This window comes from Triticum aestivum, chromosome 3B (genome assembly GCF_018294505.1).
Source record: "Triticum aestivum cultivar Chinese Spring chromosome 3B, IWGSC CS RefSeq v2.1, whole genome shotgun sequence".
NCBI classification, from domain to species: Eukaryota; Viridiplantae; Streptophyta; class Magnoliopsida; order Poales; family Poaceae; genus Triticum; species Triticum aestivum.
In genome coordinates this window covers 851,223,515-851,251,479 of record NC_057801.1, presented here as the reverse complement: position 1 = coordinate 851,251,479, position 27,965 = coordinate 851,223,515, and the positions used below count along the sequence as shown (strand labels likewise).

Below are 27,965 nucleotides of genomic sequence, written 5' to 3'. Positions count from 1 at the left end.
CGTAGAGTTCAAGATAACTTGAGCATTCGTTTGTTTGTGGCTCAGATCTACTAGTGTACTACTACATCTTGAGATTGGGTGGGGGGACTGGTTTGTGACATACGAGTCAAGAGTGTGATTTGCAAGAACAAATGGGGGTTATGCTGCAAATATAAGTAGTGTACACACTATTTTCGTAAAGTTGAGCACTTTTATGCATATCTCTTGTGATTTCACTGAAATTCAGTGGTTGGAGTGTAAATCAGTTGCCGTGCCTGCCAACCCAAAGCATTCTCTAGTCCTCGGCCAACCAACCTATCCGCCCTTGACAAGCTTCCCGTCGCCGGCAGTCACCATGCCCGGGTATTGAGAGCCGAGCTAGCTGATCTCTGCCTCGGCCTACCGCCGGGTAAGACATACTCTTTCTCTGCGTCTTCTCTCAACCTTTTATTCGCATCCCGAGGCAGATGGCACTAATTTGCCCATGTCTCGTTCCATCTTTCAGTTCAGGAGGGACATGATTCTGCTAGGTTTCAGTTCGAATTGAAGATGGATGCTCCTGATTCCGACCTCCACATGGAGATGGAGGATCCTGATCTTGAGGCGGCCATGGGTTTTCCGGTTACTGCTTCGCTGGGCCCTGTTGGTCCCCTCCTCCGGCAACTCCGTGAGCTGACCACTCTACACAACGTGGTTAGCGGGGATGAGATTCAGGGGCTCACTGAGCATCTCCATGGATTATGCGTCTCCCTCATGCATCAGTCGGAGGCAGAGGCGGAGGAACCTCTGAACTCCACGGCCAAGTGCTGGATGAGAGAGGTCCGCGAGCTATGCTATGACACCAACAACTACTTGAACGATGCCCCATTTATTTCCAAACAAGACGATGATCATGGCCTCACTCCACAAGAGAAGCAAGAAAATGCCCAGTTTGAATTCAAGATGCTCGTGGCCCGAGCCAAGAGTGCAAGCAAAAGGCGTCAGAGGTGCGAAATCAATCACAAGAGCATCAGCAAGACCACTAAACTTTCATACACGGGTCGAGGGCTTCCAGTTCTCCATCCGGAACTGATTGATCGTGGTCGAATGGATGAGCTTGCTGACATGCTGGGTAAGGACGAGGAGAAGCAGCTCAAGGTTGTATCTCTTGTTGGACTTGAGGGTGTGGGTAAGACCACACTTGCCAAGAGGGTATACCACAAGACCGTTGGGCAATTCCAGTGCCGGGCTTTTGTGCGGGTGTCTCCCAACCCGGACATGAGGAGGCTTCTAACCAACATATTATGGCAGATTCAATTGCCCGCCTTTCCTTCTTCTTCTTCTTCTTTTTCTGAGGGTGTCACTCAGCCTGCTTCCTGCTTGGATGCACAGGACCTCATCACTAATATCCAAGATTATCTGCGGCATAAAAGGTACGTCGCAAACTATTACTCCCTCCGACTCCAAAAGTACGCCTATCTAAATTTCCTCTTATTTCTATGTAGTAATCTTGTTTATCATGGGATCGTTAGCGATCCAATCCCGATATTTTCTGAGGTGGGCAAGGAATCGATGAAATCCCATTTTTTTAGACTACTAGCCATATTATCCACTAGTACTAGTTGGTTGGTATGAAGGCAATTCAGCATTTGAATGTTCCCATTTTACGCTAATTATCTGAGATCTGTGGTGAGATAAAGAAAAGTAAAGAGCTTGTAGAAGCATAAAAACTTACGCCCCTTGTGGTGTGTGGAAGTAATTTACCCAACGCACTACCAACTCATCCATTTTTTAGTTATTGCCAAATAAAAAGAAATAGGATACGTGAACCTTCTGTATTTCTATATCAATAAAATAAATTCTTCATTTTCTTCTAGGACTTTGTTTACCGCATAATTTCTTAATGTTTTTCATGAACTTGGACCCGAAAAATAGGTTACTTAAATATATCCTGATAACTTCTATGTAAATGAGAGGGTAATTTACATAATCAGATATGATAACTTATGTACAATCATCATGATATTTTTGCTATGTAGAAAAAATTGTTGAAACATACCTCGACCACCGCAGACCTGCTAACTCATGTACGAACATCGTGCAAAGGAAAAGTTTATTGAAAATGTACCCCGATATTTTTTTATAAGTAGCATGGTAATACACACATCACATACATGATAACTTAGGTACAAACACTGAGCTAACTTGTATCCGGGTAGAATTGTTTTTGGTGAAAACATACCTCTAAAAATAGCATGATAATATACGCACCGATATTTTGTGTATGAACACCATGATAACTTTTAACAGAGGGGGATTGTTAATTTTTTAACCAAAAACTTATGTGTAAATACCCTGGAAAAAATTATGTGTAAATAGCATGGTAATAACATAGGTACAAACAACATGGTAACTTTGACCAAGACAAAAAGTTATTGGAACATACCCCCGGTAACTTCTATTTGAATAAGATGGTAATATCTGCACCGCGGACCTGAGAAGTTAGGTACAAACACTACAGTAACTTTGATCTGGGGAAAAAGAAGTGTTGAAAACACAACCCTAGTAATTTTTGTATAAGTATCATGGTAATATAAGCACCGTACACCTGATAACTTTGGTACATACACCACGGTAACTTTTACCCGGGGGGAAAGAAGTCGTTGAGAACATACCCCGGCCACTGTGTAAATAGCATGGTAATACACACATTCCCGACCTGATAACTTATATGCAAACCCCACGGCAACTTTGAATTGAGGGAACAAGTTGTTGAAACATACCTCCAGTAATTTCTGTGTAAATAGCAAGGTGATTTATGCACCATAGAGTTGATAACTCATCGCCAAACACCATGTTAACTTTATAGCCTGGGGAAAAAAGTTGTTGAAAGCGTGCCCTGGAAACTTCTCCGTAAATAGCATGGAAATATGCAAACCGCATACCTGATAACTTATAGCACAAACACAACGGTAAGTTTTGACCGGGGGAAAAATCGTTCAAAACATACCCACGGTAAATTCGGTATAAACAACATGGTAGCATACGCACAACAAAGCATAACTCACGCATAAACAACACGATAACTTTGACCCCAGGGGCAGGGAAGGTTTGTTTGAAAACATAGCAATAACATGGTATTGTACGCATCATATACCTGATAACTCACGAACAAACACAGTGGTAACTTTGACACCATGACGTAGTCTTGGACTAGGGGGTACTCACCATGCCATCTCCCGACCAGGAGGACCTGGCCTAGGACCACCATGGCGGTTCATTAGCGAGCCACTTCAGGAAGCCCATAACGCATGCAAGGGAGATTCTGCAAGACAAGGACTCCTCTCCACTAGCGTAGTCGACTAGGACTCCTGTTATCTTAGGCCTCCCGTACTCTTATATAAACCGAGGCTAGGCTAGCCTATAGACCGTCTCGTATGGAGATAAAATCACTCACATCCGATCTTGTGATAGATCACCTTTACTTTGTACCCCCAACAAGATCAATACAACAAAGTAGGACGTAGGATTTCACCTCTTCGAGAGGGTCTAAACCTAGGTAAACATCGTGTCCCCTGTGTTGTTATAACCATCTAGCCAAGACTACCAGATTGAGACCCCCTACCCGAGATTCGCTGGATTTAGCTCCGACACCCTGGAGAGGAAAGAAGTTGTTTGAAACCATACCCCGCCTTCTCAATAACTTTCATTTAAATATCATGGTAATATACGCACTATAAACTTTGATAAATCACACACAAATACTATGCTAACTTTGACCATAGGGGAGGAGGTTGTTTGGAAAAATACTGCCAGTAACTTTTGCATAAATAACATGGTAATATACATATAACATAACTGATAACTTACTTAACATGGTAATTTTTGACCAAAAAATTCATAGAAATATACCAACATGAGATCTAATTCCGAAGGTCTCGGCATGATGAATTACCTATGTGAAACCAATTTTTCAATCCGAACGACTATTTGAGCTATTAAATATTTTAAAGTTTCAATATTAAGAATCTATGATGACATCAATTTTTTCTGTCCTCTAGTGCATTTGCATGTGGAGAGACTGTTAAAAGAGTCATTTTTATGCTCCGGTAATTTCTACTAAAACATGATGGTAACTTACATACGACATACGTGATAACTTACTTAGCCTTGGTCTGATAACTTTTGACCCCAAAAAATAATCGTCGAAACATACCAACCTGGGATATAGATTTGAAGGTCTCGTCATGATGAATCTTTTATATGAAAACGATTTCTTAATGGGACCGACAATTTGAGCTAGAAAACATTTTAAAGTTTATTTTTTGAAAAACTCTTTATTGACATCAGCAGTTTTGTTGTTATATGTGTGTATGTTTTACAATGACGCTGCTGCCTCACGCTGCCCTCACATGCATGCAGCTCGTTCAGAGGACCAGAGGAAAGCTCGTACTGTCATTCATATATGACCCTAAAATCAAAATCTTCGGAGGTTAGTCATGTCAATAAGAAAGAAAACACCAATTTATGGCCGCAGAGCAGCCCTACGGAGAAGATAAGTGACGTGCGGTAGCCACAAGCGCATCCAGCATTGTCCCGAGACGGTCTCTTTCGTGCTGCCTAGCAAGCGGGTGCCAGTGCTGCAGAAAGGTAAGGAATTTGAAGAACAAGTCAGAAGCCTAAGAGCATCTCCAACCGCGCCCCCAACACGGCCCTCCGGGTGTTTTTTTCGCGCCGGCGCTGAAAAAAAGGCCCAATAGCGTCCCCAGGAGCCCGTTTTTCGCTGGCTTGGGTCGAAACCAGCGCCGACGGACCCAGGCCAAACCCAGCGCGCTGGGGGCGCCCGGGAGCAAGCGGTTTTGGCGCGAAATAGCTGCGGGCCCGCCGAGTCAGCGACGCGCGCCTCGTCGTCATCGGAACGCCTCGATTTCCCGCGTGGAATCAATGGCAAGGCTGCCGCCGGTCAGCCTTGCCATTGATTCCTCATCACGGGCTGTGCATCACGGGCGGCGGCGACGCCTCCCCTCCCGCCGGGCGTACACAAGACGCGGGGCTATATAAACCGGTGGTCTCCTCGCCTCTGGCCACACCAGCCCACAGCCGCCCACCGACCGCCGGCGAGCTCTCCCTCTCTCCCCGTGCGCAGCCGCCCGCCGACGCTTCTTCCCTCCCCTCTCCCTCTCTCCCAAGCCCGATGGTCGCGCGATTCCCCGGCGACGCGACGGCGGCTAACGACTTCGGGCGCCGCTTGCTCCACGAATGGGAGGCCTGGCTACTCTTCGAGGCAAACATCCCGGCGCCACCAGACATGCACGCCGAGCCGACGAGGAGGAGGCTCAGCAACGGGGGCGTCCCCATTCCCTCGGTGTCCGACGTCGAGGCGGGCCCCGCCTTCTTCGCCGCCAAGGTCGACCGCGTCCGAGCCTCCCTGACAGAGGAGAAGCGCGTCCTCCCCCAGTACGCCGTCGACAACCACGCGCGTGGGCGGCGTACTTCCAGCACCGCTAGGAGCAGAGGCTGGCGTCCACCAATGAGGCGCCGGTGGTGGGCGGCGTCAAGAACAGCGAGGGACGCCGCGTATGGTGGGGCGCCCCCGGCCGCATGCTCCAGGACGTGCTGGAGTACCTCGAGGGCGGCAACGACCCACCGCTGGCATAACCTGCCGCGGAGGCCGTCCCGGTCCACCGCCAGAGCGCTGGGCAATGGATGCCTAGGAGGTTTGGCTCCTCCTCAACTTCTTCCTCTCACTCCTCCTCCCGCTCCTCTTCCTATTCCTCCGGCTCGCCGGCAGTGCTTGGCGTCAAGGCCGAGCCCGCAGCGGAGACACCGCTCAGCCGGCGCACTTGCTGCGCCAGCATCATCCTCAATGAGGGCGGCTGGCGCGCCTCCTCCTCAGCTCCTCCGCGCTTCGTCAAACCAAAGACAGAGCCGGGGCTCGCCGCCGTGAAGATGGAGCCCGACGCCGGGGAGCTCGACGACGCGGCGGCCTTGAAATGGGTGCGTGATGACTAGGTTCACATGGAGATGGAGCGCCAGCGCCGCGCCCTAGAGCAGTTAGAAGCTCAGCGTCGGGGCCGTGACGAGGGAGGCGTCGTCGTCCTCGATGATAGTGACGACGACGACGCGCCGCCACCGCCACTGATCCGCCAGGGCGACGCCGGGCAGGGGACCCGCAGGAGCGGCCGCGTCAAGGAGGAGAAGGCCGCCGGCGACGGCGGTGAGGATGGCGGCGACGTCGGTGACTTAGCCGTGCTCAGCGACTTCTTCGGCATGTAGTTGTAGTTGCGGCCTTTTTTTTAATAAATTTTCTATGTAAAATGTCGAACATGCCGAATTTTAGCCAAACTTTGTCGAATACTCTTTTTTTAAAACAAAAACGGCGTCTGGGGGCGGCCCTGGGGTCAGCGGCTGGGAACCCACTCGCCCCCACGCCAATTTTTATCACCGGCTCGCGCCCAGGCGGCGATTTTACGCGCCCCCTAGGGAGCCAATGGCTGGAAATGCTCTGAGACCTGCTAAATCACCATTTTATTATGCGCCATCCATAGCGTCCACGACATCGCCGCAAAGATTAACCGAAATAAGCGGCGATGCTGTCTCGCGAGTGTAGCTCTAGTCTAGAAAAACTCCACCAGGTTCAGGCCCTCCCAGTCTGGCCCCGGTGCCTCATGGACGAAAGTCCATAGGGCATGTGCCGTCGTGCACGAGAAAAATATATGGGTCCCAGTTTCCTAGACCGCATAGAGGGGGCAAATGTCATTATTCAGGCCATGCTGCTTAAGCACCTCGGTCCCCGAAGGGAGGCGGTCTTGTAATAGTTGCCAAACAAAAATCTTATCTTCAAGGGCAATGGCGCCTTCCACAAAGTTGAAAGCCAGGGAAAGGTTGGCAAGTGGCATAATGCACGATATACCCAGCTCATTGAGAACTCACCTGAAGGTGTGATACTCCAAGAGACGGTATCCGAATAATCCAGCCCCACCGGCCGGAGGGCTGCCCGCAATCTACCCCACTCTGCAGTTTCCTCATGCCCAAATGTCTGATGGAACAAGATGTGCCACTGACCATCCTGTGAGGCCGTGAAAACCAAGAGCCTCGGGTCCGCAGAAATAGCGAACAGATTATGGAAACTCACTCAGAGGGGCTCACCACTTATCCATGGATCCAGTCAGAATTGGGTTCCTTCCCCATTGCTAGTAGTGAAGGAAACCCCTAAACGAATATCCTCCTTGATCCGTTCAATGGATCTCCAAAACTGGGACCCGTGAGCGTGAACATGTGAGGAGAAGCTCGCCCCTTAGGTATTTTTCCTTAAGGAGCTGCAGCCACAAGCATCCCTCGCCCCGCAAGATCCTTCACACCCATCGCAGCATGAGGGTGACATTCATGCATCACGAGGCTATAATACCTAATACAACCTGATCCTTGGGCATACAAATTTCCGCCCATTTGACCATATGATACTTTTGGCGGCCGTTCGATGCCCCACACCGTCCTCTTGCTCTAGTATCCTCACTTGTGCTGGTAGAATCGACCGACTGGCATACTCGCCATTGCTGACCATGGCACGACCTGCGTGCCGTAGCGAAGGGCCGCTTCATGGGACGCAAAAAGGCCACTATTGTGGCGTGTGTACTTTAGATGGGATGGCGACCACCGACGCCTCGCCATCAAAGACCAATGACCCAATCAGAAACGTCATTGCCACCACCGAAGGTTGCCGAAGTGGAGACCTCCTCGCCGCCACCTTCATCAACCAATGTCGAGGCTTAACCTGACTACAATTCTCTAGCAGCGGCGAGGGGAAGGAAGGATGGGGAGGTAGAAAAAGGAGACGACTTAGGGTTTGGATGGCGGTAGACATTTCAAAGCAGGTCGATTAGGTTCCTTGCAATAGGTAGTGGTAGATGATGGATGTGACGCCCGGATAATTAAGCTACAGTGATTCCCCGCTAATGATGCCACGTCACCACGGTTACTGTGATAAACTCTCGATAGTTCAGAACCGAAACAAATTCAAAATTTAAATAAAAGAAAAACAATAAAAGTTTTAAAAAATTAAAACAAAAATGTTCGGTGGTTGCCAAATATTACAAAGATAATTATGGTGTAAGGTTCACAATTTTATAAAATGCCTAAGTGTTTATAAATAAATAAAAACAGAAAAGAAAATAAATAAAAAGAAAACAGAAAACAATACAAAAAAAAAGGAAGAGAAACCCCCCCTGGACCCTGGCCCAACTGGGCCGACCCCAGGCCCAGTCGGCCACCCCCATAACCCCCACGCCCCGAAACCCTAACCCCCAGAACCCCCACTACCCACTCCCCCGATTCCCCACATTCTCCCTCGTCTCTCCCTCTCGCCCGATCCAATCGGGATCGAGCGTCCATCGCCGCCGCCTGGAGCCCCCCGCCCCCCTGACGACGCCCGCCGCCGCCGGACCTCCACCCCGTCGGACGCCGCCCCCTGCCTCCTCCCAGGCGCCCCCACTCGACTGGATCGGGGAGGTCCCGCGCCGCCCCGACGCGCCTCGACTGCGGCGCCCATCCCCTGCGCCTCCGTCCTCCCCCGCGACGCCACCTCGCCAGAGCCGCCCCACCGTCTTCACCGGCGTCGCCACGCCCTGCCCCGCGTCGGACGCCACCTCGACCCCCTCCTCGCCGGACCTCGCGTCCTCGGCCTCTTCCCCGCCGGCCGCCAGCAAGCCTCGGCGCCCCCTCTCCCCATCAACGCTGGTGAGGCCCTGGGCCTCTCCCCTTCTCTGCTTCCCGTCTCGCTCGCGGTCACCGCACGGTAGACGCCCCCACACGCGCGCCCGCGGTGAGCACGCTCTCACCATGCCCCGCACGCCCTTTGCGCCGAGCCCCCCTCGTGCCCGAGTCATCCTCGCCCTGCGCTGCCTCCCTGCACCGATCACGACGGCCGTCGCGCCTCGCCCGTCCGCCCGTGCTCGCCTTCCCGTGCACACTCGCCGACGCCCCGTGCGGAGGCTCCGCGCGCGCCGTGCTCGCCCACCGGCCGCCCGCGTCGTCCGGGCTTGCCGTGCCCGTGGCCGGCGCCTCCCCCTGTCGATCTGGGCATTGCCCAATCGGGCCGGGTGCCTGCGCCCGTAGCCACCGCTAGGCCCCCCCAGGCCACTGACTAGGGGGCCCCGCCCCAGAACGGTTAAAAAAAAGAAAGAAAGAAAAGAAAAGGAATTAGAAATATATATATATATATAATATTAAATAAATAAATAAATAATAACTAAAATAATTAAAATATTAATTAATTAATTAAGTAATTACTTAAGTTAATTAATCTTGATTAGATTAACCTAATCACTAATTAAGCTAATTAATCTGTTTTAGTTAATCATAGAGAATGACAGGTGGGTCCCCCTGGACCCACATGTCAGGTTGACCAGTCAACTCTGTTGACTGATTACATCAGCATGACATCATGCTGATGTCATAAAACCAAATTTTGAACTAAATTAAATAATTAACTAAATTCTAGAAATTAATAAAATCTTTAGAAAATCATATCTTTTAATCCGTAACTCGGATGAAAATATTTTCAACATGAAAGTTGCTCAGAACGACGAGACGAATCCGGATACGCGGTCCGTTCGTCCGCCACACACCCCTAACCTATCGAACCCGCAACTTTCCCCCTCCGGCTCCTCTGCCCAAAAACGCGAAACACCGGGAATACTTTCCCGGATGTTTCCCCCCTTAACCGGTACCACCTCATACCACGTTAGGGCACACCTAGCACCGCTCATTGTCACGTCACGCATCGTCGTGTTTATGTTTGCATTGTATTCATTGTTTCTTCCCCCTCTTATCTCCGGTAGACTACGAGACCGACGCTGCTGCTGCCCAGTTCGACTACGGAGTTGACGACCCCTCTCTCTTGCCAGAGCAACCAGGCAAGCCCCCCCCCTTGGTCACCAGATATCGCCTATTCTCCTCTATACTGCTTGCATTAGAGTAGTGTAGCATGTTACTGCTTTCGTTAATCCTATTCTGATGCATAGCCTGACATTGTCGCTGCATCTGTTGATACCTTACCTGCAATCCTAACTGCTTAGTATAGGATGCTAGTTTATCATCATTGGCCCTACATTCTTGTCAGTCTGCCTTGCTATACTATCGGGCCGTGATCACTTGGGAGGTGATCACGGGTATATACTATACATACATACATACTATTCAGATGGTGACTAAAGTCGGGTCAGCTCATTGAGTACCCGCAAGTGATTCTGACGAGGGGGCTGAAAGGACAGGTGGCTCCATCCCGGTAGAGGTGGGCCTGGGTTCCCGACGGCCCTCGACTGTTACTTTGTGGCGGAGCGACAGGGCAGGTTGAGACCACCTAGGAGACAGGTGGGCCTGGCCCTGTTCGGCGTTCGCGGATACTTAACACGCTTAACGAGATCTTGGTATTTGATCTGAGTCGGCTATGAGCCTATACGCACTAACCATCTACGTGGGAGTAGTTATGGGTATCCCGACATCGTGGTATCAGCCGAAGCACTTCAGACGTCAGCGACGGAGCGGCGCGCGCCGAATTGGACTGGAACGCCACTAGGCTAGGTCTGCTTTCGGCCGCCCTCGCAACGTGCAGGTGTGCTATGGGCGATGGGCCCAGACCCCTGTGCGCTTAGGTTTAGACCGGCGTGCTGGCCTCTCTGTTGTGCCTAGGTGGGGCTGCGACGTGTTGATCTTCCGAGGCCGGGCATGACCCAGGAAAGTGTGTCCGGCCAAATGGGATCGAGCGTGTTGGGTTATGTGGTGCACCCCTGCAGGGAAGTTAATCTATTCGAATAGCCGTGATCTTCGGTAACAGGACGACTTGGAGTTGTACCTTGACCTTATGACAACTAGAACCGGATACTTAATAAAACACACCCTTCCAAGTGCCAGATACAACCGGTGGTCGCTCTCCCTCAGGGATATGAGGAGGGGATCGCCGGGTAGGATTATGCTATGCGATGCGGCTGGAGATGCGCCTGGATATGCTACTTGGAGATGCTACTTGGAGGACTTCAATCTACTCTCTTCTACATGCTGCAAGACGGAGGCTGCCAGAAGCGTAGTCTTCGACAGGATTAGCTATCTCCCTCTTATTCTGGCATTCTGCAGTTCAGTCCACTGATATGGCCTCTTTACACATATATCCATGCATATGTAGTGTAGCTCCTTGCTTGCGAGTACTTTGGATGAGTACTCATGGTTGCTTTCTCCCCCTTTTTCCCCTTTCCTTCCTTCCTGGTTGTCGCAACCAGATGCTGGAGCCCTGGAGCCAGACGCCACCTTCGACGACGACTACTACACTGGAGGTGCCTACTACTACGTGCAGCCCATTGCCGACGACCAAGAGTAGTTAGGAGGATCCCAGGCAGGAGGCCTGCACCTCTTTCGATCTGTATCCCAGTTTGTGCTAGCCATCTTATGGCAACTTGTTTAACTTATGTCTGTACTCAGATATTGTTGCTTCCGCTGACTCGTCTATGATCGAGCACTTGTATTCGAGCCCTCGCGGCCCCTGGCTTGTATTATGATGCTTGTATGACTTATTTATGTTTTAGAGTTGTGTTGTGATATCTTCCCGTGAGTCCCTGATCTTGATCGTACACATTTGCGTGCATGATTAGTGTACGATTGAATCGGGGGCGTCACAAGTTGGTATCAGAGCCGACTGCCTGTAGGAATCCCCCTTTCCAATTCCTTGGCCGAAGTTGAGTCTAGTCATTGCAAAACTTTTACTAACTTGGCTGTGTGCCTTACGGGCCCACGTCGCCATCGGGTGGTATTAGGATCTTTTATTCCTCGACCTATACTCTGGGACTCTTATTTCTCTTCTATTCGGGTTAAATGATTTTTGCTAAATCTAACATTAGGATCTCGTTATCACTTTCACCCGGAGAGCCCCTTATTAATGATAATCGTCTGCGGCACGTGAAGACCCTGAAGATACTCTTCGTTGTTAACCCGAGAACTTATGTTCATCGCATTTGCAATTCCCCTTCCACCGTCAACCCTTATGGATAACTACTTGCAGTTGTTATTCTTACATTCATCCCCAGTTGGTCTTGTTATTACCAGATACCTCGAAACACTCGTCGTTGTCTCGATAATCCTTTGAGCTTATCGCCTTGCTGTTCCTTGTCACCTGAATACCCCTATGGATAATTCTCGCACTTATCGAGTATCCGCTCATCCCCCAGTTGTTCATGTGTTTCACAATGGTCTTCGAAATACTATTTGATCCTCCAAAAATCCTTAATAGCTTATTGCTCTGCAATACTTGTCTGCTTGCATTATGGATACTTTCCATATGTCTGGCAATATTCGTTAGTATCCTTAGGCATCGTCATTTTGATCCTATTGATTCAGCATGTGTGCGAATGCACACAATCATCTATCAACCCTTCTAAATTATCCTTCCGGCTCAGACATCATTTTTGAACATGAGCTGGTTCTCGACCAAACTATTTGTCGTCAATTGTGCCTCTGGTATATTCAACTTATCCATCCCTACTCAGAGCATTGCTTCTGATCCTTTGTTTTGGAAATCGAAATTCCTTTATTATCTAAGCATCGAATCATTCCGATGTTCTATAATATGATGACCGTGCATTCTTCTTCCTTTGGTTGAGTACCGATGCTCACGTCAGATCCCTTGTGGACCACCAGATCCTTTATTGGATTTTATCTGACAACGCCCTTCATATTCAATAACCTTGTGAGCCTTTCCTCTGATACATAATGCCTTTGATAAATTGTATCCTCTGCTTTCTTAACCATGCTCTGTCTTCGAGCTTGAGTTAATTACTTCTAAAGATTCTGGTATATGATTATAAGATGCCCCGATGGGTTGAACCTATGCCTTCCTTAATGGGTGAGAACTCGAAAGTTTTCACGAGTCGTACTCTTCTGGTATTTTGCCAGATAAAATTTCAAAACTACAACTTCATTGAGCGCGAGAAGTGAATGAAAGGTTGTGCATTGGAGAAGTGGGAGTCGACCTTGAACTTTGCGTTCATGCCCATGGACACGATGTACATCTTCTCATCGAAGCTTCTTTTAAAATCAATTATTCCCTTGGTATAAGTTCATCTTATATCTGAGATCTGGCCTTTTTGCAATCGTGGTTCTGACCATGTTCTCCTTTAAATATCATGTCCTGTGCAAGTTTAAGCACTTGTCTTCTATAGAGCAATACCCCAGTTCAACTTCTAGTTTGATCTGTCGTCGAGTATTACCACCTGGTATCTCGAGATTATCTTGGAACTGCATAATTTCTTATGAGTTCTTCATCAAGTACTACATACTCACCGATTACAAATTTTTCATGGGCTCGGAGTTATTGAACACTCAAAGACACCGATAACTGAACCGAGTCCGCTCTATGGTTCAACAACTCTTCAGTAAGCTTCTATAAGTACGAGTTTGTACCCGATCACGCCATTCCTAGCCTGTTTGGCTATATCATTGCCGTGACGATTCTAACGGTGCTACCTGGTCCTTATTCTCGGAGCACCAATTTTCGACGATGAACTAACCTTACGTCGATTTTCCTCGTCATATCCTTTCACCTTAAACAACAAGCTTGAGTTCGAGTTTGTGTCGTACCCTTGGTTCCAATAACCTTTCACTTCATCATTACTTTGACTTGATGTCGTCGTCGATCGATTACATCTTCATGAACTCTCGCGACAAAGGTTTCGTGATCGTCAACATTCTGAGCTCATCCAGGATATCAATTGGATTCATGATGAGAAATACCATCCTTGCCTCGATGAATTGTATTATCATCGACCACTTTATTGCCTTCCCACCAACACAAGCTTGTTCATGTTTGGTGTTATACCTTGAGTTCCTTGCTGTCCAGCAATTGATCTTCCTTACCTCGGAAGTATTACCATCTCTTTTTGTCAAGAATGTGGTGAGAATTTCACCACCTCTTAATAATTCTTGATATCATAATACTTCTTTCCATCTTCGTTCATTCCTTGGTCCCCGTATTGTTTTCAACCGGAATACCGACAATGGAGCTATGACGTGTGAATTCAAAACTTCTAGCAACCCTATTGCTTTGAAGTGAATGGGCGATAGTTCATTCTAAGTCCTTCGCTAATTGAATCACCATTCTGACATTCGTCGTGCAACCCAACCCATATTTCGGGCGCACATTTCAACCAATGTTTAATTGTGTATGTTTTCCTCGAGCATACTTCCTTATATCATTTGATCTGGCAAATGTTATCTCCTTGTTCACTTAATGGTGGAAATCCATCTTTTGGGGAATCTCGGCGAATTGCCGTTGAGTTCACCAGACACCTCCTTGTCCTCTCCTTGGGTTAATGATGAACTCTTGTTAATGGAAGTCACTTCATAGTTCATTTCCCGAGAATCTTACAGTGTCATCCCGTCAATTGGTGTTGCACCTTTCTTCTCAAGCATCCTGAGCCTGAGGTATCCTGACACCAATCATACCTGAATCTCCGTCAGATATGATGGTTAGGACAACTTTCCAAGAGTTATGATATTGATCCTTTGATGACCCGGTAACATGATGTCATGCCTAGCACCCCCCCCCCCCGGCTGGAGGACCTATCATTATAGATTCCTTTTCAGCAAGGTTATCCATTCATCCATGAGGAAATTGTAAGACTTATTCTACAAGTTATTCTTGATGGATCCTTCGTGTTTCCAAAGTCTGATCTTCACCTGAAGACCATGTCACTGCTATCTCGAAGCATGTCAATGGTACTCCGATTTTCAACAGGCACGTTTGAAGCACGATGCTATATTTTAATTATCAATTATCCTAACACCGTTGTATGAGTAATATCATGAGATTCCTCCCCCCTTACCTAAATGGTTTTCTACTTTATATCCTGTCATGGATATCTTGCTCTGCTTGTCCTTGGGAAGGATATACCTCGAAATATGTGTTTAAACATATTTTCTTTTCCATTGTTCTGTTTAATCTGATGATCATATTTTCCTTCCATTGGTTTGTTTAAACCTTTTCTATGATCTATATGATATAAGCAGTAATAATCCACTGCTTGTGCAAACACCTCAATGTACAACTCTGTCAGTAAGACCTTGTTACTATTGTTGATGACATTCCGGTAACCACCGATGGACGGGAACCTTGCCTATTGGTCCGCCTCGTTTCAACGAGCAGGAAAATGGTTCTCTTCGTCCCTCGCCCTTGGTACCAACGTTGTTGCCGACATAGCTGACATGGTACTCCCTGACATGCCTTGCTATCATGACCGTGCAAGATGTCACTGCTCCTATTATAAAAAAAAAGAGGAACCACATGGTGGGCCCATAACCCACAGTTTCACAGGATCGAAACCTGACTCTCCTATACACCCTGTTGTCACAGTTATTCCTCGTGCTTGACTTTGTATGTAATTCACGGGCCACTTGCCTGTTGATCCATTCTGGTATCAGACACAATACTTATTCCCATTGCTTTGAACCCCTTTTCACGCCCTGTTCCAGGCATCGAACGATTGCCTGCCCGCTCGAAACTTCCCAGGATACCTCCTTACTCTTCTCTTGATATTTTCTTAAGTTTCAATTCGAGAGTTACTTCCGCCACCCTCCCCGATGTTATCGACCAGATAGTCAAACCTGCAGAGGTCCATTCTCTCGGAATACCCACCCTTTATCCTTTCGTAAGTATGATGGAACCCTGAAGAAAGGACGACAAACTTCATCATGATGACCTGAAGGAGAGGACTGAAGACATCAATGTAATGGGTCGACCTCTTCGAGAAGAGCTACTATGATCGAGAAGAATCGTTAGAATTTCGTAACCAGACCCCTTCCCCCTTATAACCGATCCTAAATCTCGGGACGAGATTTCTTGTAGTGGAGGAGAATTGTGACGCCCGGATAATTAAGCTACAGTGATTCCCCGCTAATGATGCCACGTCACCACGGTTACTGTGATAAACTCTCGATAGTTCAGAACCGAAACAAATTCAAAATTTAAATAAAAGAAAACAATAAAAGTTTTAAAAAATTAAAACAAAAATGTTCGGTGGTTGCCAAATATTACAAAGATAATTATGGTGTAAGGTTCACAATTTTATAAAATGCCTAAGTGTTTATAAATAAATAAAAACAGAAAAGAAAATAAATAAAAAGAAAACAGAAAACAATACAAAAAAAAGGAAGAGAAACCCCCCCTGGACCCTGGCCCAACTGGGCCGACCCCAGGCCCAGTCGGCCACCCCCATAACCCCCACGCCCCGAAACCCTAACCCCCAGAACCCCCACTACCCACTCCCCCGATTCCCCACATTCTCCCTCGTCTCTCCCTCTCGCCCGATCCAATCGGGATCGAGCGTCCATCGCCGCCGCCTGGAGCACCCCGCCCCCCTGACGACGCCCGCCGCCGCCGGACCTCCACCCCGTCGGACGCCGCCCCCTGCCTTGTCCCAGGCGCCCCCACTCGACTGGATCGGGGAGGTCCCGCGCCGCCCCGACGCGCCTCGACTGCGGCGCCCATCCCCTGCGCCTCCGTCCTCCCCCGCGACGCCACCTCGCCAGAGCCGCCCCACCGTCTTCACCAGCGTCGCCACGCCCTGCCCCGCGTCGGACGCCACCTCGACCCCCTCCTCGCCGGACCTCGCGTCCTCGGCCTCTTCCCCGCCAGCCGCCAGCAAGCCTCGGCGCCCCCTCTCCCCATCAACGCTGGTGAGGCCCTGGGCCTCTCCCCTTCTCTGCTTCCCGTCTCGCTCGCGGTCACCGCACGGTAGACGCCCCCACACACGCGCCCGCGGTGAGCACTCTCTCACCATGCCCCGCACGCCCTTTGCGCCGAGCCCCCCTCGTGCCCGAGTCATCCTCGCCCTGCGCTGCCTCCCTGCACCGATCACGACGGCCGTCGCGCCTCGCCCGTCCGCCCGTGCTCGCCTTCCCATGCACACTCGCCGACGCCCCGTGCGGAGGCTCCGCACGCGCCGTGCTCGCCCACCGGCCGCCCGCGTCGTCCGGGCTTGCCGTGCCCGTGGCCGGCGCCTCCCCCTGTCGATCTGGGCATTGCCCAATCGGGCCGGGTGCCTGCGCCCGTAGCCACCGCTAGGCCCCCCCAGGCCACTGACTAGGGGGCCCCGCCCCAGAACGGTTAAAAAAAAGAAAGAAAGAAAAGAAAAGGAATTAGAAAAAAATAATATATATATATATATAAAATATATTAAATAAATAAATAAATAATAACTAAAATAATTAAAATATTAATTAATTAATTAAGTAATTAATTAAGTTAATTAATCTTGATTAGATTAACCTAATCACTAATTAAGCTAATTAATCTGTTTTAGTTAATCATAGAGAATGACAGGTGGGTCCCCCTGGACCCACATGTCAGGTTGACCAGTCAACTCTGTTGACTGATTACATCAGCATGACATCATGCTGATGTCATAAAACCAAATTTTGAACTAAATTAAATAATTAACTAAATTCTAGAAATTAATAAAATCTTTAAAAAATCATATCTTTTAATCCGTAACTCGGATGAAAATATTTTCAACATGAAAGTTGCTCAGAACGACGAGACGAATCCGGATACGCGGTCCGTTCGTCCGCCACACACCCCTAACCTATCGAACCCGCAACTTTCCCCCTCCGGCTCCTTTGCCCAAAAACGCGAAACACCGGGAATACTTTCCCGGATGTTTCCCCCCTTAACCGGTACCACCTCATACCATGTTAGGGCACACCTAGCACCGCTCATTGTCACGTCACGCATCGTCGTGTTTATGTTTGCATTGTATTCATTGTTTCTTCCCCCCTCTTATCTCCGGTAGACTACGAGACCGACGCTGCTGCTGCCCAGTTCGACTACGGAGTTGACGACCCCTCTCTCTTGCCAGAGCAACCAGGCAAGCCCCCCCCCCCTTGGTCACCAGATATCGCCTATTCTCCTATATACTGGTTGCATTAGAGTATTGTAGCATGTTACTGCTTTCGTTAATCCTATTCTGATGCATAGCCTGACATTGTCGCTACATCTGTTGATACCTTACCTGCAATCCTAACTGCTTAGTATAGGATGCTAGTTTATCATCATTGGCCCTACATTCTTGTCAGTCTGCCTTGCTATACTATCGGGCCGTGATCACTTGGGAGGTGATCACGGGTATATACTATACATACATACATACTATTCAGATGGTGACTAAAGTCGGGTCAGCTCATTGAGTACCCGCAAGTGATTCTGACGAGGGGGCTGAAAGGACAGGTGGCTCCATCCCGGTAGAGGTGGGCCTGGGTTCCCGACGGCCCTCGACTGTTACTTTGTGGCGGAGCGACAGGGCAGGTTGAGACCACCTAGGAGACAGGTGGGCCTGGCCCTGTTCGGCGTTCGCGGATACTTAACACGCTTAACGAGATCTTGGTATTTGATCTGAGTCGGCTACGAGCCTATACGCACTAACCATCTACGTGGGAGTAGTTATGGGTATCTCGACGTCGTGGTATCAGCCGAAGCACTTCAGACGTCAGCGACGGAGCGGCGCGCGCCGAATTGGACTGGAACGCCACTAGGCTAGGTCTGCTTTCGGCCGCCCTCGCAACGTGCAGGTGTGCTATGGGCGATGGGCCCAGACCCCCGTGCGCTTAGGTTTAGACCGGCGTGCTGGCCTCTCTGTTGTGCCTAGGTGGGGCTGCGACGTGTTGATCTTCCAAGGCCGGGCATGACCCAGGAAAGTGTGTCCGGCCAAATGGGATCGAGCGTGTTGGGTTATGTGGTGCACCCCTGCAGGGAAGTTAATCTATTCGAATAGCCGTGATCTTCGGTAACAGGACGACTTGGAGTTGTACCTTGACCTTATGACAACTAGAACCGGATGCTTAATAAAACACACCCTTCCAAGTGCCAGATACAACCGGTGGTCGCTCTCCCTCAGGGATATGAGGAGGGGATCGCCGGGTAGGATTATGCTATGCGATGCGGCTGGAGATGCGCCTGGATATGCTACTTGGAGATGCTACTTGGAGGAATTCAATCTACTCTCTTCTACATGCTGCAAGACGGAGGCTGCCAGAAGCGTAGTCTTCGACAGGATTAGCTATCTCCCTCTTATTCTTGCATTCTGCAGTTCAGTCCACTGATATGGCCTCTTTACACATATATCCATGCATATGTAGTGTAGCTCCTTGCTTGCGAGTACTTTGGATGAGTACTCACGGTTGCTTTCTCCCCCCTTTTTCCCCTTTCCTTCCTTCCTGGTTGTCGCAACCAGATGCTGGAGCCCTGGAGCCAGACGCCACCGTCGACGACGACTACTACACTGGAGGTGCCTACTACTACGTGCAGCCTGTTGCCGACGACCAAGAGTAGTTAGGAGGATCCCAGGCAGGAGGCCTGCGCCTCTTTCGATCTGTATCCCAGTTTGTGCTAGCCATCTTATGGCAACTTGTTTAACTTATGTCTGTACTCAGATATTGTTGCTTCCGCTGACTCGTCTATGATCGAGCACTTGTATTCGAGCCCTCGCGGCCCCTGGCTTGTATTATGATGCTTGTATGACTTATTTATGTTTTAGAGTTGTGTTGTGATATCTTCCCGTGAGTCCCTGATCTTGATCGTACACATTTGCGTGCATGATTAGTGTACGATTGAATCGGGGGCGTCACAATGGAGTACGTAGTTATTGTGAGTTCAATATATCTTTTCCCTTTCTAATATGATATGCATTATGTTGATGCTTGGCATATTTTTAATTATAATATATTCACAATGTGCATCCGAGGACGTAGAGGTCGGGAGGCTGTGTTCATTTCAGGAGAAAAAAAATGAGTAGACACTATAAGATCCCTCGTCATATTTTTGTTGCTATTTTTTGGTGTGTATAAAAAATGTAGTCGTAAGAAAGAAAGTGCACCATCTATTATTTTAAAGTTTCCAAGAGGACTATTTTTTTTCTGTAATGCTATAGCCATAGAGTTTTGAGGTTGGAAGTGAGATGAGGATGTCAAGACTTGTGTACCAGGATGATATGTTATCAATACTACATTATCTTGCATAATGTAGTATTGAAAATGTACCACAGTTGTAGTAATGAAGAATGATATGTTTTCAATAGTAAGTAATTTTTACCACTACTTATATTTTGAAACTTAGCATATGGTCCCATATCACTACTTATTTGACATCTGTGCTTTCTATCGAATAAGATGAAAGAAAGGCTAACCCCCCGGCTTCTACATGCATACATCCAACATTATTGAATAAGATGAATATTTACTAGTATTGTCTTTTGTGCAGGTACTTAATCATAATCGATCATCTATGGAGTACTTCAGTGTGGGATATTATTAGGCGTGCTTTTCCAGATGGTGGTTGTCGCAGCAGAATAATAACAACCACCCAATTTGAGGATGTAGCATTGGCGTGCTGTAGTTATCAGTCGAAGTACAAATTTGAGATGAAACCTCTCAAATATGATCAATCACAAAAATTATTTTTCCATATGGTGTTCGGCTCTGAAGATAAAGTCAGCTTTCCTGAGGGCTTCAGAGAAATATCATCTGAGATTATTAAGAAATGTGGTGGTTTACCATTATCAATGGCAAATATAGCCAGCTTGTTGGCAACGGAAAAAAGCAAAATAAACCTCCAGCAATGGAAGGACATTCGAGATTCTTTACCTCCCACTCTGAAGAAAGATCCCACTTCTGAAGGGATGGAAAAAGTTATAAACCTTATATACAATAATCTTTCCCCTGAACTGAAGACGTGCTTGCTGTACCTTGTTGTGAATCCAGAGGGCTACACGGTCAGTAAGGATGACTTGGTGAAGCAATGGGTAATTGAAGGTTTTATACGGGAAGGACAAAACAAAGAGGAAATTGCAGTGCGTTATTTTGATGAGCTTGTCAGGAGGGGCATGATACAAGCTGTAGACATCAATTACCGTGGGGTGCTGTCATGTACACTTCACCACATGGTGCACAATCTTATTGTGAAGAAATCCATGGAGGGAAACTTCATCGTTGGTGTGGACAATTTTCAGTCAGCTAGATGCCTTCCTAACAAGGTTCGCCGTCTGTCTGTTCAATTTGGTGGTGCGAGGAGTGCACAGATACCAGCGGGAATCATTCTGTCAGAAGTTCGATCACTTGCATTTTTTGGATTTGATGGATGCGTGGATTTCATTGAGGAGTGTAAGCTTCTTCGAGTTTTAATTCTCCATGTGTGGGCTGATCAAGATAAGGTGCCTTTTGACCTCTCTGGAATTATTAGTAAACTACTTCCACTGAGATATGTGAAGATTGCATGTAATATCACCGTCAAACTTCCAGCCAAGATTCAAGATCTGCAATTCCTGGAGACACTGGAAGTTGATACACCAGTAGTTGCCATTCCATCGGATATTGAAGGACTCAGCAGACTCTCCAGTCTAAAGATTGCACTTAGAGAGCTATCGAGGGAAGAAATCTGTATCCTCCAAAAATTGCCAGCCCTCGCTGCTCTTTCGCTGCATGTGTGGACCTCTCCAGTCGAAATGATCGTCTTCAACGAGGGGGGGTTTCTAGTTCTGAAGTCCTTCGAATTCAGGTGCCCTGTGCCGCTGAAATATGAGGCAGGTTCAATGCCTGACCTCCAGAATCTCAACCTATGTTTCAATGGCCGCGAAGCAGATCATTATGGTATTGTGCCAATCGGCATGGAGCACCTGTCATGCCTTGAAGAAATCACCGCAGATATTTGGGGTGCAAATGCCGATGTAGGATCTACATTCAGAACTGCAATTGGCAGTCATCCAAACAATCCTAGAATCTACATGCAGTTGGTCGATCCTGTTTTTCATGGGGACGCAACCACAAGTGAGGGGACAATCAAAGTGGAAGATGAGAGGAAACAAGCTGATGATAAGTCAAGATTAGGAGATTGGTACTACAAATTAACCATTCTGAAAACTATTTCTCCTCCCATACCTTCCGACTCCCATACTATCTTCCGTGTGCTCCTCCTACTGCTCTTGTACTACAATTATTTTTTGTAACGACCTTACCTGTTTGTCAAAATCAGGATGTATGCGTTCCCCCGGTCAAAAAGGATGTCTACATCACAGGGATCCTCTTCGCGTGTGCCTGTGCAAGGTAATCATAATTCATTTTGTAGTTCATTATTTCTATTTCTCGACCCATGCATATATTTTCTTGTAGCATTTTTCTGCTTTCCTATTTGGGACCTTGTGCTTCTTTTTTCTCATGCTCGTACCGAAACTAATGATTATATTTACCAATAATGATGCTCATTTTACAAGAAAATCCATCGTGTTTTTGAGCTTGTGTATGTTTCGTTGATTCTGAGCGTTGTTCATGTTTCTGGTTGATGAAAGATTTTGTTGAATTGATTATGCAGGAGTTAACAAAAAGCTTAAAATGGAGATAGAAACTGACTGTATTGAAGTTAAGGCAGAGACATTCACATACGGTCGTGCAGATATGGCCCATAGGATGACAAAACTGAAAATAGAAACTGAAAATGTTGATGATAAGCTAGAGACAAAGTTTGGTATTCTAGAAGATATGGACATCGAACACTACACAGCATCATCTCCTATGAAGACTGAAAGTATTGAGGATAAGCTACAGACAAAATATGATACCCTAGAAGATAAGGACATCAAGCACTGGATGCCATCATCTCCTATGAGTAACCGCACTGACATGAACTGGAAGCCTTCTGGACGAGAAGATGAGAAAAAACTAGCTGGTACCAGGTACAAATCATCCGTTCTTCTAAAAGTAAATAGGGCCTCCTCATCGTCCTTCTCCTCGTTTACTTCAATGTTTCAGTTTCTAACATGTCATCCTACATGCTCCTGCTCGTGCCACCATGATTTTAATGTTTCTTATAAATTGTTTAATGAAGTTAAATAATTGTTGTTATCAGGATGTGTACCTCACCAGGGTCCTCTTCACGTCTGCCTGATGCAGGTAACCATATTATTTCCCTTTCCTTCCAACCGAATGCCGTTTCCCTCAAAATGTGCACAAAGTATTCCATTAGTCTACTTCCTCCTATTTGTTGTTGTCTTTCTTCTTCGGCAAACCACTGCCAGTACAAATCTGAATACTTTTGTTCATAACCGCCGGATTTCGAATGGATGGTTCAGATAATAGGCATGGCAACTCCTCTAGCCACTTAAACTTCGGCTGAACGATTTGTATGCGTTGAGATAAGCCTAGAGGGCTTCAATTTGGAAATTATAAGATGAGTAATATTGTTGTTGATTTGATGTGACCCTCGTATGGGGTATATATAGAAGTACATGAGAGGTAGAGACTTGGAATACAAGACAATTTACACACGGTTTAAACATATTCTATCTCTAACTCCTTGTCTCTAAATTAAACCCAATTATATTACTAACATTCCTCCTCAATTGTAACGGGAGTGAAGCCGATGATTGCGACTGAATTTAAAGTCTTGCGCTTTCGTCGTCTTCTCCGCTGCACCATCATCAACTGCGTCTCTGATGGTTGATGGGTCGGCACCTAGGACGGTGACTGCGTCCCCTTCTGGTGCCTTCCCTGTCTTCTCCTCTATTCCCTCCCGCAGTCACAGCGGGAGTAGCTGTAGAAATAGCCATGTATGTCATGTTGATGTAGTTGATCATAATGTAGTCGTGGTCGAGGTAGTCATGGTCGATGATGTAAACGTCATGGCTGATGAAGCCGCACAAAGCCGGAGGCACAAAAAAAAGCAATATAAACATTGTAGGTGACGAAGTTGTAGTCGTGGACGATGCACCATGTTTTGCCGCACAAAGGGGGTGTCGTCGGCGATGAGTCCACTGGTTTTGCCAGGACCAGAGGAAACCCATCGAGCACACATCGATTTTGCCAGAACCGTGTGGCCGTGTAGGGATCATCATTATAGTGACGACTTGTTGATGCAGTCGCACCATCATGGATGATGCGGTCGATACCGTCATCATGACGCGGTCATTGCCGTCGTGGAGGTCACGTCTTGCAGAAAAGTCTGTCAGAGGACGCTAGATGTCCATCTTATGGACAAAGTGGCGGCCTTGTGTTGATGATGATAGTGATGAAGACCACGTTGGGACCAAAACTAGTCAAGATTGGCTCCTCCCCTCCCCTCGCGTCGTCCTCCCCAGGGCGACCCGAGGGCCCCTAGGGTTTCCCTAGGCGCCGTCCCCCTCCCCTCCCCCCTGTCGTCACCCGAGGGCGTCGTCGGGCATCGCCTGGGCGACTGCCGATGACGGTGGCGGCGGGGCTTCGTCGCTTCGCCCGCTGTGGCGTTGGACCTCGGAAGCCTGGGCGGCGGCCCGGTCGGCGAGGCGGCGCCGTCCATCGGCTTTGACGCGCGCGGGAGGAGATGGCCGGCCCCCTTGGCTGCGCGGGCAGCGAGGGCCCGGCGGGTTGTGGTCGCGGCGCGGCGAGGTTCCTCCTCCTCTGCTCCAGATCTGAAGGTTAGGTTTTCCCCCTCTCTGCTCTCCTCGCTGGATTCGCCTGATTCCGGGCCTCTGGTCGTCGGACCTGGTGCCGGCAGGGTGATCCCCGAGCAGGTGGGGCTGGACGAGCCCGGGGGAAACCCTTGTTGGTATTTCCAACACGGCGGTGACGGCGCCCTGTTGTGTCGTTTTGCTCATTGGAGCTGCAGCCGTGGGCTCTCCTCCACAACCCGGCCATGCCTCCCGGGCGAAAGCTCAAATCCCGGCCTGGGATGGGCGGCGGCGGCGCCTGGTGCGTCGTGTCCTCCTTGGAGGCGCCGCCTGGGGAAGTTTGGTGCTTTGGGGGCATGTAGCAGCTGAAGGTGGGTGCCTGGCGTCTGTGGAGTCCGTGGCGTTCCTTCTGTGCAGGTTTCAGATCCAGCTACAAGTGCTCTGCGGTGGCGTTTGCAATGTCCCGGCGGGTCGGCGCCCTCGATTTTGGGCGGAAGGGGATCGGGTTCCCCTTCACGGCAGCAGCAACGCCGCAGGTGCCGATTCGGCTAGTTCGTGAGTTCCTCGTTCCTAATCTTCGCCATGTGGCTCGACAGTTTCTTCCTTTCAGCGACTCTCCCGGCAGCTTTCCCTCTTCCATCGGTATCCTTCGGCGCCTGCGTAGCAGCTTGTGTGTGTGTGCTCCGGCATGATGTGGTTGGCCCCATTGCTGGCCCGACCTTGAGACCAACCTATGCTCTTGCTCTCGGGTGAGCGTCTCTACACTTCGACGGTGCGGCGCCTTCGAGCCTAGGCGAGGGGAAGGGATCCCCTTCGGTGTTAGAGAAGGCATGTGTTGTGTCACCTCCAGTTTCGGGTTTTCAGCCATGTGCCCGACCTATTTTGGCGGCTGCAGATCCTCGTGGCTTCTGCATAGTCGTTTTCGGGGCCTTTGCATAGAGGGCTTATCCTTAATTGGCTGTTCTTCAATGTATTTTCTGTTCGCCGGTTGTAGGTGTAGCTTAGTTAGCTGTCCTTCTTTCTCCCATGTATCCTTTAGCCGTTGATTTGTTCGTGGTCTGCTTTTGTACTCCTGGCCGGTTGATGGCTTTGTTAATTCAAAGTCGGGCTCCTCTGGAGCCTCCGTTCCAAAAAATGAAGACCACGTTGGAAAGGACCTCGGCGATGACGTTGCAGCGATGTGTTGACGACGAGATCAACGATCCCAGGCTTGATGTAGCTACAGCCTGCATGTGTCTCCGGCTGCTCGATCCCAGGCTTGATGTAGCCCACAACTGCATGCACGCATCGGGCCGCTGGATCTCCTGTTTGCCGTGCATGCGCTGAATCGTACGGAGGCACCGCGCGAACCGTACTGAGACGGAGCTGAGTTGCAGCCATATTCGTCGGGAGGTGCACCTGCCTCGGCGCGGGCGAGCCCCGCATGCCAGATGGTGCCTCGCGAAGTGTGTGCGGACGCATGTCTGAGAGACTACGTCGAACCAGGCCTCCATGGGCGGCGCCGCCAACCAACGACGAGATTCCGGCCGCCGTTATATGTGCGACCTGCAGCTGGTCGCGGTCGTCCCGAGCTTCGCGTGCAGGAGTCGGGGCGCCCGACCATGTCGGCATCTCCCAGATCGCGCACGCGAGCTCTTGGCAGCGTCGGGAATCGGGATCTTTGTCGCCCGGCTGAGGCTCGCGACGGCAGCCTTTGTCCGCCGGCCTGTGGACTGCAGGCAAAGTGTTCGATGGAATGCCAAAGAGAGGCTTGTTAGGCTGGCAAGCGGGCCTCACATCTAGGAAACGATTTCATCTAACGCTGTTAGGAATTGGTGCCACGTCAACCTGACTGGCGGGCCTCATATGTCATAAACTCACTTAATTGAGACCGATCCGCCGATCAGTGTTTTTTGCAAAAACATTATTGAAGACATGGTGTTTTTTGCAAAAAAAAGTTGTATTGTAGCGTTTTTCGTAAACCTAGCCTTTAAAATAATGGTTTCGTGCAATTTACTCTATGCCCTCGGGTCATTGAAACTGACTTGTACCTGGGCTGGAGTCTCGCTTGTGGAGCCTACCGTGTGTCGCCCTGATCAAAGCTGGCTGCTCCACCGCCCGGGCCCCGCGTAGGCCTGTCCCTCGCGCTCAAATCGCCGGCCGCCCGTGGATTGGGGCGCGTCCGCCGCGTGCTGCCTGATCTGCTGAAGCTTGACGTCGAGAGGGTTTGATGCACGTGTGGTGAGGAGCTTGGATCGATGCACGTCACACCGGATGTACGCACGGAGACTGCCCCGCCATGCTGGTTTTTGCACGAATTTTCTCACCGGAGTAGATCTGATCATGGAGTTTAGTGCTGGCCAATGGAAAAAGTAATCTAATGGGATTTTGAATTTGTGGAACTGAAAATTGAATCTAATCTTGATATCCGATCAAATATTTGATTGATCAGGTGTTGCGCCCCCGGGGAGAGGAGATTAATCTCCCCCAGGACGGTGCGCTGCGGAAGTGGTGGCAAAACCTAGCATCGGCGTCGTGAGACTAACCGCTCTAGTACCATGTGGAAATTATAGGATGACTAATATTATTGTTGTATTGATCTGACCCTTGTATGGGGTATATATATAAATACATGAGAGGTAGAGGCTTGGAGTACAAGACAAGTTACACGTGGTTTAAACATATTATATTTCTAACTCCTTATCTCTAACTTAAACCCAATTATACTTCTAACACAATTGTATAGTTATGGGCTTATATTATATGAGTTGAAAGCTCTAAATATTTTTGCTCGTATTCATTACTCCAAAGGCTTTTTTACAGTTGCTCGTATTCATTAGTCCAAAGGCTTTTTTACAGTGTTGAGTCCCCCCATGAGTTGGCTAGGGATTTGTGCATATTTATGGGCTTATATTATTAGTTCTTTTTTGAGGAATATTATGGTGATGGCTCGCTGAATTGACATTGCAGGTGCTGACAAGATGTCGAAAGTGAAGACAGAAACTGGCTATATTGAAAATAAGGCAGAGATACACTCCGATTATATTGAAGACATGGTTGTCGAACCCCAGATGACAACGAGTGGCATCTGTGAGTTCGTCAAACTATTTCAGTGGGCCAAGTCTGCTAGTTCCTCTCAATATTCTGGATTGATTGGTACAAGGGAGCAAGAATTTCAGGGTGAAGTATTGGAGTTGGAGGAACGCCTAAAAGGTCTTATGGACACTCTGCCCACAATGTACACCCTCCTTGATCGAGCAGAGTGGAGTAGCCACGAAGATTATGTGGTTGAGCTCCTTCAAAATTTGAAGGATGCAGTGCATGATGCCGAAGACCTTGTTGATGAATTCAATTGGTACGAGCTGAAGGTGACAGTGGAAGACAATGCAAACCAACATCCTTTCAATGATTTTTTAAATGATGTCATTAAAGGCAGCTACAACGAGAAAGTGCAATGTATCCAAGATAAGCTTGACAATCTTTCGAATCAGCTAGAGAAGATGGGCTTGCATGAAGTTAGACAACGGTTTGACAAATCAGTCAGGCTAGAGACCACCTGTTTGCTAAACGAGACAAAAATAT

General features: G+C 48.6%; 1 protein-coding gene across 1 annotated transcript; it reads left to right on the top strand.

Annotated features, from left to right (window-relative positions):
* Positions 1-275: 275 nt before the first annotated feature.
* On the top strand, positions 276-22,927 carry LOC123068134 (disease resistance protein RGA5-like). Its single transcript, XM_044490611.1, has 6 exons — positions 276-388; positions 485-1,391; positions 20,252-21,880; positions 22,019-22,089; positions 22,355-22,740; positions 22,889-22,927. Exons 2-6 carry the CDS (start codon positions 529-531, stop codon positions 22,925-22,927), a joined length of 2,988 nt encoding a protein of 995 aa, XP_044346546.1. The 5' UTR covers positions 276-388; positions 485-528.
* Positions 22,928-27,965: the final 5,038 nt, after the last annotated feature.